The sequence below is a fragment of the Chinchilla lanigera genome, unplaced genomic scaffold (assembly GCF_000276665.1).
Source record: "Chinchilla lanigera isolate Chin_1 unplaced genomic scaffold, ChiLan1.0 scaffold00050, whole genome shotgun sequence".
Taxonomy (NCBI): Eukaryota; Metazoa; Chordata; class Mammalia; order Rodentia; family Chinchillidae; genus Chinchilla; species Chinchilla lanigera.
Genome location: NW_004955451.1, coordinates 3,687,902 through 3,699,503, shown reverse-complemented (window position 1 = coordinate 3,699,503; position 11,602 = coordinate 3,687,902). Strand labels below are relative to the sequence as shown.

Genomic DNA, 11,602 nt, shown 5'->3' with positions numbered 1-11,602 from the left:
TTATAACTGCTTATATTTCTCTTTTTGCTTTGGCTTTTAATCGGTATGAAGCCAAGTTTGTGGCTTGGTTTTTAGTAACTGTATAGTGCCCTGTAGCTAGCTTTTTCCAGTGTTAACCTTATACTTTTAAATTTCTGTTTGTTTTTTTTTCCTTACCAGGTTTCACATTGGACTACATCTCTAGCCCCCTTTTTATTTATTTTTTATTTTTGTCTTTTTGAGACAGGGTCTTGCTATGCAGTTCAGGATGGCCTTGAGCTCACTTTGTAGCCCAGGCTGGCCTCGAACTCTGAACAGTCCTCCTGCCTCAGCCTCCCAAGTGCTGGGATTATAGGCATGTACCACCACACCTGGCTCCCCCTTTTATTTTTATTTATTTATTTATTTATTTGTTTTTTTGAGACAGGGTCTTGCTATACAGTTCATGCTGGCCTTGAGCTCACTTTGTAGCCCAGGCTGATCTCAAACTTGCAATGATCCTCCTGCCTCAGCCTCCCGATTGCTGGGATTACAGGCGTGCGCCACCATGCCCAGCCTCCTGTTTTTATTTTTAAGATGGGTCCTGCTAAGTCACTGAGTTGCCCAGGGTTGGTTGAACTTGCAGTCCTCCTGCCTCAGCCTTGCAGAGTGCTGGGATTACAGTTGTGTACCTCGCATGCTTATTTGCTCTCGTTTCAAGTGGATGATTTGTAACTTAGGTACAAGCTGAGTACATGTTGGGTTGAGCACTAAAATCCTTTTAGGTGTTTCGTTTTGGAGAGCTGAACATTAAGGCTCAACCAGGCAGAAAAGACTTGCTTGAAACATAACTCATTTGGGCAAAACGCAGACTCTAAACCCACCCCTTTGGTTCTTTAGGCCGCCTGCGTTTCTGCCGCCCAGATGGAGCAGCCCTGCTCCTGTCTCTCTCTGTCTCGAGAGAGATAGGACGGTCGGCCCTGACCCTCGCCTTTGAGATGTGACGTGACCAGCGGTCTTGACAGTATGATGTGTCCAGACTTGATGGCAGTGATCAGAAACTAGATTGCCAGCTCTGGATGAAGTGAGCATAGTATCGGGAGTCCCCTTCCTGCATCTCCCTGGGAAAAGAGGGCTTGGCCTGCAGGTGGCAGTTGGTTGCCACTGGGGGGCTTAGACAGGGTCTTTACCTGGTCCTTGTACCAAAAATGTTGTTTTATTTTTTTATTTTTTTTTATTTTTTTGTCTTTTTGAGACAGGGTCTCGCTATGCAGTTCAGGCTGGCCTTGAGCTCACTTTGTAGCCCAGGCTGGTCTCAAACTCACAAGGATCCTCCTGCCTCAGCCTCCGAGTGCTGGGATTACAGGCGTGTGCCACCACGCCAGACTCTGTGTTTTGTGTTTTAAGACAGCCTTAGCTCGTGTAACCCAGGCTGGCCTCGAATTTGAAGTGATCTTGCCGCCTGAGCCTCCTACATGCTGCCACTCCTGCCTTCGTTTTAACCCAACTGAGGTTTGGTTCTGGGAGCTACTGGGCTTCCTAATGACCTGCGTTGTTTTCTGTTTGGGAGTGTGCTGTACCTGAGACAAGGGAGCGTAGGCTTAAGCAGCGTCTCAACACTCATGAATATTTTGATTCCTAGTCTGAGTTAGAGAAAAGGAATCTCTGACCTAGGCCTGAAAGTCAACCCTGGTTTTATCTTCTTGGGTAATAATCATCTGATGGCTAATAAAGCCTTTGGGAGATAAAGATGAATTAAGATACAGACCCTGCCCTAGGAGCATAGTCTGATCAGAGACAGGCGAAGGTGTAAAGGTGGAGAGTCCTTACAGAGAGGATGTGGAGTTTCTGAGGGATGGGCCCATGAAGAATGAAGAGGAGTTAAGAGTGCAGGAAGACTCTGGGGACACCGAACCCAGGCGCTGTGGAAGTGAGGGAGGGTCGGATGGGGGAGCCCAGCAGGCCCTGGGATGGGGAACCCTGGGCTGCTTTGTGACGCCACTGCTGTGCTTCAGAGCTGCTCTGGGCAAGTAGGCTGTGACTCTTGTTCACAGTAGCAGTCTTAGGGTTTTATTTCTGATACTGGGAATCGAACTCAAGACCTTGCGCTTCCAGGCAGGAGCTTGTACAACTGGGCTATATCCCTGGCCCAGTAGCACTCTTAGGGAGGAAGAGCTGGGAACAGGAGCTAATGCTGTGGATTAAAAAGTGTGTGCCCCAAGATATAGCTCAGTGAGACAAGTGCCTGCCTGGCAAGCGCAAGGTCCTGAGTTTGATTCCCGGTACAAAAAAAAAAAATTTTAAAAAGTGTCCTAACACTGGGGGTGGTGTTGCAGATGGGTAATCCCAGCACTTTTGGAGGCCAAGCAAGGAGGACCGCAAGTACACGTGACAAAGTGAGACCCTGTTTCTGAATAAATAGAAGGGCAAGGCGCCATTGGATCTGATCCCTAGTAACACACACAAAGTGTCCTCAAAGTAGGTGTGGTAGCACACGCCTATAATCCCTGCTCCTTGTGAGGCTAAGGCAGGAAGATCACAAGTTTGTTTTTTGATTGGGGATGGTCACAAGTTTGGCTGGGGATGCGACTTAGTGCTAGAGCAAGACGAGAGACAGCATCTGCACAGGACGAGGGATGCTTGGCTTGGGAGACCAAAGCAGGAGCCCTTTGAGCTGGAGGCCAACCTGTCTCAAGCAAAAAACACAATAAACATCAAATGCAACAACAACAACAAAAAACCCAACACAGGGCCGGGCGTGGTGGCGCACACCTGTAATCCCAGCACTCGGAGGCTGAGGCAGGAGGATCATTGCCAGTTTGAGACCAGCCTGGGCTACAAAGTGAGCTCAAGGCCAGCCTGAACTGCATAGCAAGACCCTGTCTCAAAAAGACAAACAAACAAACAAACAAAAAACAAAAAACAAAAAACCCAACACATACACAACCCCCAAAACAAACAAATGTGCAAAAAACTCTCTTTAGATAATTTTAAAACTGGCTGCTATGAGATTTCCTCAGCCTAATCAGACGCCTACAAAACCATAAGTTTTGGAGTGGGGAATCTGTAATAAAAACAAACATTAATGTTCTACCTACCCCCAATATTTCCTGTGTTTTTTTCCCTGTCCTTCCCTGAATTTCTTATTTTTTTATTTTTATATTTGAGGACTGAGAATTAAACTCAGAGCCTTTTCGTTAAATTACAGCCCCACCCCATTTTTAATTTTTAGATAGTGTCTCCAAATTGCCTGGCCGGACTGGAATTTGTGATCCTTCTGCCTCAGCCTCCCAGAAGGCTGGGATTACAGGTGTGTCTGGCCACGCCCACCCTCCCCTGCCTTATTATAAGGCAGCCAGCTCCAGACAGAGTCACACGGAGTTCTGGAAGCTGCAGAGGGTCCCTCTCTGAATCAGCTCACTGCCAAGTAGACCTTACGGTAGGAATGAATTCTCTTTCAGTATTTGCTGTGTCAATGGTAAATGCATGTACTATGTAAACCTAAATTAAATGGGGCTTTTTGTTTGTGTTGCTCATGAGGCTCAGTTTTCTTAGGATTTGACGGGGAAAGTTAGCCTCTGCAGCCTGAGACCTAATAACTTCATTAACAAGAACTGAAAACTAGCAGTGTTTTTGGTCTCTAATCTGTTGTCTTTCCTTATTGTCTTATGTTTTCTCTCATTTCTGCAGTTTAATGTTGAAGGATTGAGCGTGGTAGTGTTTTTTTTCCTTTTTGGGGTTTTTTGAGACAAGGTGTCTCTATGTAGTTTGGGCTGTCCTTGAACTTGCTATGTAGTCCAGACTGGCCTTGAACTTCAAGCCACCCTCCTGCCTCAGCCTCCCAGAGCACTGGAACTATAGAGGAGTGCTACCATGCCTACCTTTTTATGGCGAGTGGGGTGTGGTTTGAGACCGGGTCCAGGTGGAGTTTGAACTCCCTGTTTCTGCCTCAGCGTCTTGGGTGCTGGGATTCCAGGCATGAGGCAGCCGCTGGACCTGGTGGATGGGGGGCGGGGATGGTGTCTTAAGGGAATCTGACATCTTTGTTTTGCATGAAAATTAGTTAACTTAGACCAGTGGTGACAAACCTATGGCATTAGTGCTGAGCAGGCTGTTTGTTTGTTTATTTTTGACTTTTTGATACAGGGTTTCACTATGCAGTTCAGGCTGGCCTTGAACTCACTGTGTAGCCATCCTAGGCTGCCCTGGAACTGTCAGCGATCCTCCAGCCTCAGCCTCCTGAGTGCTGGGATTGCAGACGTGCACCACCATACCTGGCTCTTAGCCGGCTATTTGTATCATTGAAAGCTCTTAGGTTCACCGTTACTGGTCTGGAGACCTTCCCAGTCTGCGTACAGCCTCAGAGGCTCCAGGACCCAGGGCAGACTTCCCCAGGCTCTCCCTCTGGCTTCAGGGTGGGAAGAGATTGGAATCTTGGTACAGTACTAGTCTTTTCTAGTTGTGTGACCTTAGGCAAATTGTCTTCCCTTGTGCCTGTTCTTCATCTAGAAAACTGAGTTGCTTCGAAGATGTGTAGGTTTTTGTTTGTTTTTTTGAAACAGGCTCTTGCTCAATTGTCCAGGTTGTCCTTGAACTTTGGATCCTTCTGCCTCAGCTTGTAGACTAGCTGGGATTACAGGGGTAGCGGGGTGGGGTGTGTGTCTTTTTGTGTGTGTGGTTTTTTTTTTTTTTTGGAGACAGGGTCTCACTATGTAGTACAGGCTGGCCTTGAGCTCACTATGTAGCCCAGGCTGGCTTCAAACTTGGCAGTGGTCCTTCTGCCTCAGCCTTCCAAGTGCTGGGATTCCAGGCGTGCACCATCACACCTGGTAAGTCTGTGTCATCATACCTACTTGATTATTTTGCTGTATTTTATTTTACTTTTTGAGGTAGGGTCTTTCTGTGTAGTTCACCGTGGCCTTGAAATCACTAGGCTGCAGGCTGACCTTGAACTCACTGGGATCCTCCTGCCTCAGCTTCCCAGGTGCTGGAATTACAGGGGTGCACTACCATACCGGTTTTTTGTTTGTTTGTTTGTTTTTTATTGTTTGGTATAAAGATTGAAGCAATGAACATCATTGTAGGATTCCACAGCCTTTTTTTTTTTTTTGTATTTTTGAGACAGGGTCTCGCTATGCAGTCTAGGCGGGCCTTGAGCTCACTTTGTAGCCCAGGCTGGTCTTAAACTTGCAATGATCCTCCTGCCTCAGCCTCTGGAGTGCTGGGATTACAGGTGTGCACCACCACACCCAGGTTAGGCTGTTGCTTTTTTTTTTGAAGCAGGGTCTCACTATGTAGCCCAGGCTGGCCTTGAATCTGAGGTGATCCACCTACCTCAGCCTCCTGAGTGCTGGGATTACAGGCATGCGCCCCCACGCCCGGCCATGCCAGGCTTTGGTCTAGGAATGAAGGGTGATTGGCCAGGCAAAGTCTTTGGTCAGGAATGGCTTTCACTCTAGTGGGAAGACCAACCTATAAACAACTAGTTTTATGGACGTTTCTTCTGTGAAAAAGTATATTATACTTGGCAAAGCGTATGTCTCCTCTCAAGGTCCCAGGCCTGAGAGGAAAAAGGCTTTAACTCCTAATAAAATCTACCTGCCATTTCCATGCTGAGATGAAATTCAGAAATTTACTGTAGCCAGGCGTGGTGGTGCACTTCTATAATCCCATCATTGGGGAGGCTGAGGCAGGAGGATTGTTGCAAGCTGGAGACCAACCCGGGTTACAAAGTGAGCTCAAGGCCAACCTGAACTGCTTGGCAAGACCCTGTCTCAAAAAGACAAAAAGGAAATTTACTGTAGAGTAAATTCCTAGGCTGGCCTCCAAAACTCACAGTGATCCATCTGCCTCAGCCTCCCAAATGCTGGGATTACAGGTGTGCATCACCACACCCAGTAACAGTTTAATAATTTCTAAAACAAAAAACGTATCCATCTTTGGGATGGTGATGACTGGGTCTGTAGACATACAGGCATCGTTTAAAGTGCCTCTTGGCATTTTTACTATTGAGTTTTCAAAAGTTCAGTTTCCAAATTCCAGTGTGGAAAGGCAGGGAGCCCAGCCACAGATGTGAGAGCCTAGGAGTGTTGGGTTCATCTGAACTGGGAGAGGAAAGCGAGAAGGTCAAAGGCACGCTGTGGGCTGAGCGGCAGAATTGCACTGGCAGGTTTGAGACCAATGGTTTATAGTTAATTGGGGCCCCAGCTGGGCCCTGGGGCGCAGCTGGTAAAGAGGAATCAAGGTCATACCATACCCGTAGTTCAAAAGACACTTTCTTTTTCTGGTACCGGGAATCGAACTCACAACCTCACGCTTGCTAGGCAGGTACTCTGCTGCTGAGCTAAATCCCCGGCCTCAAAAGACATTCTTATATTCAGCGATACTTGAGTTTGGGATCCACATACAGTTAAATAATTGTCTGAGTAGAAGTGTAGTGGTTGGTAGTGCTGAGAGTGTAAACAGGGGCCTTCTCCGTGGGAGTTGGGGTGCTCCAGGAGGGTTCCCTGGTGAAACCCCTTCTGAAGGAAGGCCTTGTCTCTCACCTCTCTATCCTTGTTTTCCCGATCTTTTAAGCAGCTATTTTTCATTGTAACTGAAGTATTAGCCCTGTCTAGTACCTGACAGGGGGCAGAGCCGTGGATGGGCTACAGATCATGGCTTCTCGTCTGAGCATGAGCAGATACAGCAGGAAGGCCTGGCGGCGGGAGGGTTCTGCCTCCATGCTTGGCTGAGGGTCATTCATTTGACTCAGTTACCATTTTTAAAGAATCTGGGGAATTGTGAGGGGTGTCGCCTTCCCGGCCTAGTTGGGGACACAAGAACTTAGAGTCATGAAATGCAGTTCCGGAGGAAAGTGTGGTTTTCTGCACGCTGGGAGAAGGAGTCACCAGCTCTGCTTAGAAGCTTGTTGGCGGTGGGTGCTAAGGGATGCAGAGGCATTCGCTAGGCGCAGAGGTGGGTTCAGACTTCGCAGGCTGCTGAGATGACTTGAGCGGAAGTCCAGGTAGTGGCTGACTTCTCTGTTGGGGAAACAGGTTTGCAGCGGTGTTGGGAGGCCATGTGACCAGCAGAGCTGGGCCCCGTTCTTGACTGGTTGGACCGTGTCCTGGAGGCTTTGAAACATGAGAGTGGTGAGGAGAGTGTGTTTTATAAAGAGGATCCTAGGATGGCTGGGGAGTGAGGGCTGAGTCAGCGCCTAGTCCAGTTAGGAGGGAGCAGAGTCCATGGGGACGGAGGATGGAGCTTGCGGTGCTCCTGCTGACTGTGATGGTGGCATGGGGGCAGAACCAGCCGGACGTGGTGGCGCACGCCTGTAACCCCAGCACCTGGGAGGCTGAGGCAGGAGGATGGTCGTGGGTTCCAGACCAGCCTGGGCTACGCAGTGAGTTCAAGGCCAGCCTGAACTGCATAGTAAAGCCCTGTCTCAAAACATCCCCACAAAAACACAACTAAAAAATAGAACCAGTTGTGTAGGGTACAAAAAATGCCACATAGAAGGGAGAAACAGTGGTTACCACTTGGGCAGCTGGGTCTTCATGATGAAGGAAGGGAATGGGGGTGGAGGTGATGAGCGGAAGAGAAATGGTGGAGAAACGATGATGTTGGTTTATGCCTTTTTTTGTTATTTATTTTGTAATTTTTAAATTATTTCTCTTTTTGAGACAGGGTCTCGCTGTGCAGTTCAGGCTGGCCTTGAGCTCACTTTGTAGCCCAGGCTTGTCTCAAACTCACAACAATCCTCCTGCCTCAGCCTCCCGGGTGCTGGGATGACAGGTGTGCGCCATCACAGCCGGCCTGCGTTTTTTTTTTTTTTTTTTTAAATACTACCAGAACTTTTTCTCCCTGGACTCAAACCCAGGCCCTCACACGTGCTAGGTAAGTGCTCTGACCATGAGCCAAACCCTAGCCCTTGCCGCTGGCTCTGGATGCGCCAGAGCATCTCCGTGTTGGAGGCAGGGAGAAGGGCCTCCGGGGAGCTCAGTCGTGGGGTCCTTTAGCAAAGGCGTCGCAAGGATGGAAGGCTCCAGAGGCTGAGAGGAGAATGTCAGGGGAGCAGGCGTTGGAGGGCCCCAGGCGGAAGCATCTCTAAGGCAAAGGATGGAGACTGAGGCTCAGGGACATAGTAGAGCTGGGAGGCCAGAGAGGTTATGTGTAGTGTCAGGGTTTGGACTTGGCACCTTGGAGACTGCCCATGTTTTTGTTACTCAGGATCCTGATTGTTGCAAATGATACTCAGGAGACACTGCCAGAAGGCACCGTAGTGCCTCTCTTCCTCTTGAAAATCTGTATTATCGCAGGGTTCGGCAAAGCCATGGGAAGTTCGTGTTCTTGGTTTTCCCTGGTCCCTCTTCCCTAAGTGCACTTTGGTGTTTTTCATGGAGGAGCACCCCAAAGAACAGCTGTGCCAGGTGTGGTGGTGCACACCTGCAGTCCCCGCATTCGGGAGACTGAGGCAGGAGGATTGCCACAAGTTCAAGGCCATCCTGGGCTACATGGTGAGTTCGAGGCCAGCCTGGGCTACCTGTCAAGACCCTGTTGCAAAACCAAAACAAAACAAAGCAAAACAAAACAAAACAAAAACAGTCATGCAAGATGCTTACACAGTAGGAATTCTTGGGATATTCTGAGGCTCTTGAATACTAGATTGTTTATTTATCATCTTCTCTTCAGCCACCCACAGGGAAATGTCTCTCAAAATCTGCATCCTGAATGACCAAGATGCTTTTATTTTATAGGGAATATAAACCTTGTGATATTTTCCCTTTTACCCTAGGACTTGGACAAAAAGCCCTATGACTAGGAGCTCACGACCAAATTTACAACTGAACTTCAGTAATTATTTAGCAGTTTGACAGCATACATTTCTGTCCAAACTGTCCATTTGTTCTTTCTTTTAAAATTGTTTTTTTGTTTTGCTTTTTGATATAGGATCTCTGTAGCCCAGGCTGGCCTCAAACTGGCTGTGATCCTCCTGCCTCAGCCTCCCAAATTGCCAAGATTACAGGGCGTGTGCTACCATGCCCAACTCATTTGTTTCTTTTATTTATTTATTTTTTTTGAGACAGGGTCTCGCTATGCAGTTCAGGCTGGCCTTGAGCTCACTTTGTAGCACAGGCTGTCCTTGAACTCACAGTGATTCTCCTGCCTCAGCCTCCCCAGTGCTGAGATTACAAGAGTGTGCCACCACGCCCAGCTTCTCATTTGTTCCTAATTTTAGTATCTACCCTAATCTACCTTAGTCCATTATAAAACTTTCTGTATTGTATATTTGTTCTCATAAGCCAACACAAATCCTTTTTTGGAGCTTGGATTTGTGTAAGGAGAGAAAAAGTTGATGAACTCAGCCAAGGGTCCTTAATAACCCATCTTCAGACAGATACTTTGGGACCATCCAGCTGTTTTTTTATTGACATTGCCAGCACCACTTGGAGTAATGCCTGAGCTACCTGATAGCTAGCCAGCAACAGCTACTTCTAATAAGTAAGGGAACGGCTTGTTTTCTACCCAGATGTTGTAACAGATGTGAGGCTGACATGGAGGCCTCCCCAGGAGAAGGGTTGAACTGAGGGCCCGGTGGTAAATGCATTCATTGCTCTGCTAACAGGTTACAGAACCACCTGCCTTTGCGCGGCGGTCATGTTCTGTGACCTCACTGAAATCAAGGTCTTGACGGGGGAAGCTTGGATGGTCTGTAGCTTGGGCAGGATTCAGCGGACAGCCGTCATTACAGCGAGGAGTCAGGACTTTAAAGAGTAGAAGGAATCTGAGAGACTGTGTAGGATTATGGCCTGACAGATAATCCCCCGGAAATCAAGACTAGACCCTGTACTGGGGTTGATGAGTGGTTGGTTTGGTTTGTGGGAGGAGGAGGCCTCCTTGGCTCTGTCCAGCCTGCTTTTTATTATCAGCGCGATTCATCTGAAGTACCGCTGGGGTCCAGGCTGTAAAACAGGTGTCTGTAAAATGCTGATAATGATTTCTCCTGTCTTACGTATCAGCTCATGACAGTTTTAGTAAGAAATTTTCGGTGATATTGTCAGCAGCGGCCCCATCCTGAGATTAAGAGTCAGTGCGGACCGCAGAGGTGGCTGTCCCAAGGTGCGAGTGGTGGAGCGTCTGTGCGGAGTGACAGCAGTGAGCTCGGGTCCCCAGCCAGGCCACTGGAATCACAGTGTGCCCGGAAGTGGACTGGTGTAGGCCTTGACCTCCTCACCACCGTGCATCACCACCGTGCATCAGCGCGGGGCCCAGCAACACTGTCCCTTTGGTCTTCCAAGTAGGAAACAGCCCTGTGTGCTTTCCGCCTCGCTGGTAAGGAAGCCTGTAGCTAATCAAGGTGATGGTTGTTAACCGTGCGCGGTGCTGTGTTTGAAGGCCTCCCGGCATCATCCCATTTGACTCTTAGGTCTCCGCCAGGAGGCAGGCGCTCTGGCCTCCCTTCGCTTTGCCTGCCTCACGCAGCTGGTGAGAAGACCCCCGGCCGATTCCGGGGCCTCTGCCTCTAGATCCTGCGCTCTGGCACTGACTATGCCGCTGCCTCCTTCTCCCCTCTGTCGGCCCGATGACCTGGCCAGCTGTGCTGCCTGGGCTGGGTTCAGGATTCTGCGGAGATTAGGCTGGGAAGGGAGGACAGCTTCTTTGCAATAAAGTTTTCCATAGTGTGTCTCCCCCGACCCCTTACTGGGGATCGAAGCCAGGACCTTCACATCGAGCTATATCGCCAGCCCCTTCCGAATTTTTTTGTCAGTCTGGATAAGTTGCCCAGGCTGGGCTCAGATGTTCAATCCTGCTGCCTTAGCCCCCTAGAGTTGCCCAGCTCCGCCGCCCTCTGCTGTCTCCCAGGCCCAGAAACGGCTCTCCCTGTCCCCTTTCTACGGCCACCGCTGCTCACCCAGGCTTCTTGGGCTCCTCGCAGATGGTTAAACAACGTGGGTGTGCAGTCGTGGTCCTGCCCTCCGGCCTTTCAAGTCCTTCTAAGGCTTTCGGAGAAGTTCTTTTTTTAAACGTAGACCCAAAAATGTAAAGACCAGCCCTGGATGCCGGTGACAGGCCTTTGGTTAACATCCAGGATTTTTTTTTATTATTTTATTTTATTTTTTGGTTTTTCTCCGGTACCGGGAACTGAACTCATGACCTTGCGCGTGCCAGGCAGGCGCTTTGCTGCTGAGCTAAATCCCCAGCCCCAACACCCAGGATTTGAAGGGTCGTCCGTAGTGCAGGTGTCCCAGCACGGGACGTGAGTGGAAGTTGTGAGGGGAGCTTTGGGTTAGGTGGGGCGTGGGGACCCGGGTGACCAGTGTCCTTCCTCATTCCTTGGGGAGGGAAGGGAGGGCCCTGTGTCCTGTGTGCCCCTGTGCAGGTAGGTGGCCTGCTGTGCTCATCCCCGAGAGGAGCAGAGGTAGTTCAGTCCAGCGGTGGCGTTTGACCTCTGCTGTCCCATCTGCTGATTTCAGGGGCACAGAAAGGACTTGGCGTGGCCCCTGTCCTCTAGTGTGGAGTACAGAGGTAGAAGAGGATTTGTAGCTTCAGGAGGGAGAAGGCAGAGGTAAACACAGAGGAGGGCCTGCTCAGCCCAGTGCTGAGGCGACATCTGAGCTGAGACTTTGGACCGTGAGGATCTGGTGAGGGAAGCTGGGGAGGT

The 11,602-nt window shown here is 49.3% G+C and overlaps 1 protein-coding gene across 1 annotated transcript in view; it reads left to right on the top strand.

Moving 5' to 3' along the window:
• The first annotated feature begins 845 nt into the window (after positions 1 to 845).
• The window catches only part of Ypel2 (yippee-like 2), a 53,708-nt gene continuing 42,951 nt past the window's right edge, over positions 846 to 11,602 (top strand). Inside the window, exon 1 of the mRNA XM_005393987.2 lies at positions 846 to 1,042. Within this exon, the coding sequence (XP_005394044.1) occupies positions 1,038 to 1,042 (5 nt within the window). The 5' untranslated portion in view covers positions 846 to 1,037. The remainder of the gene's footprint in view (positions 1,043 to 11,602) is intronic.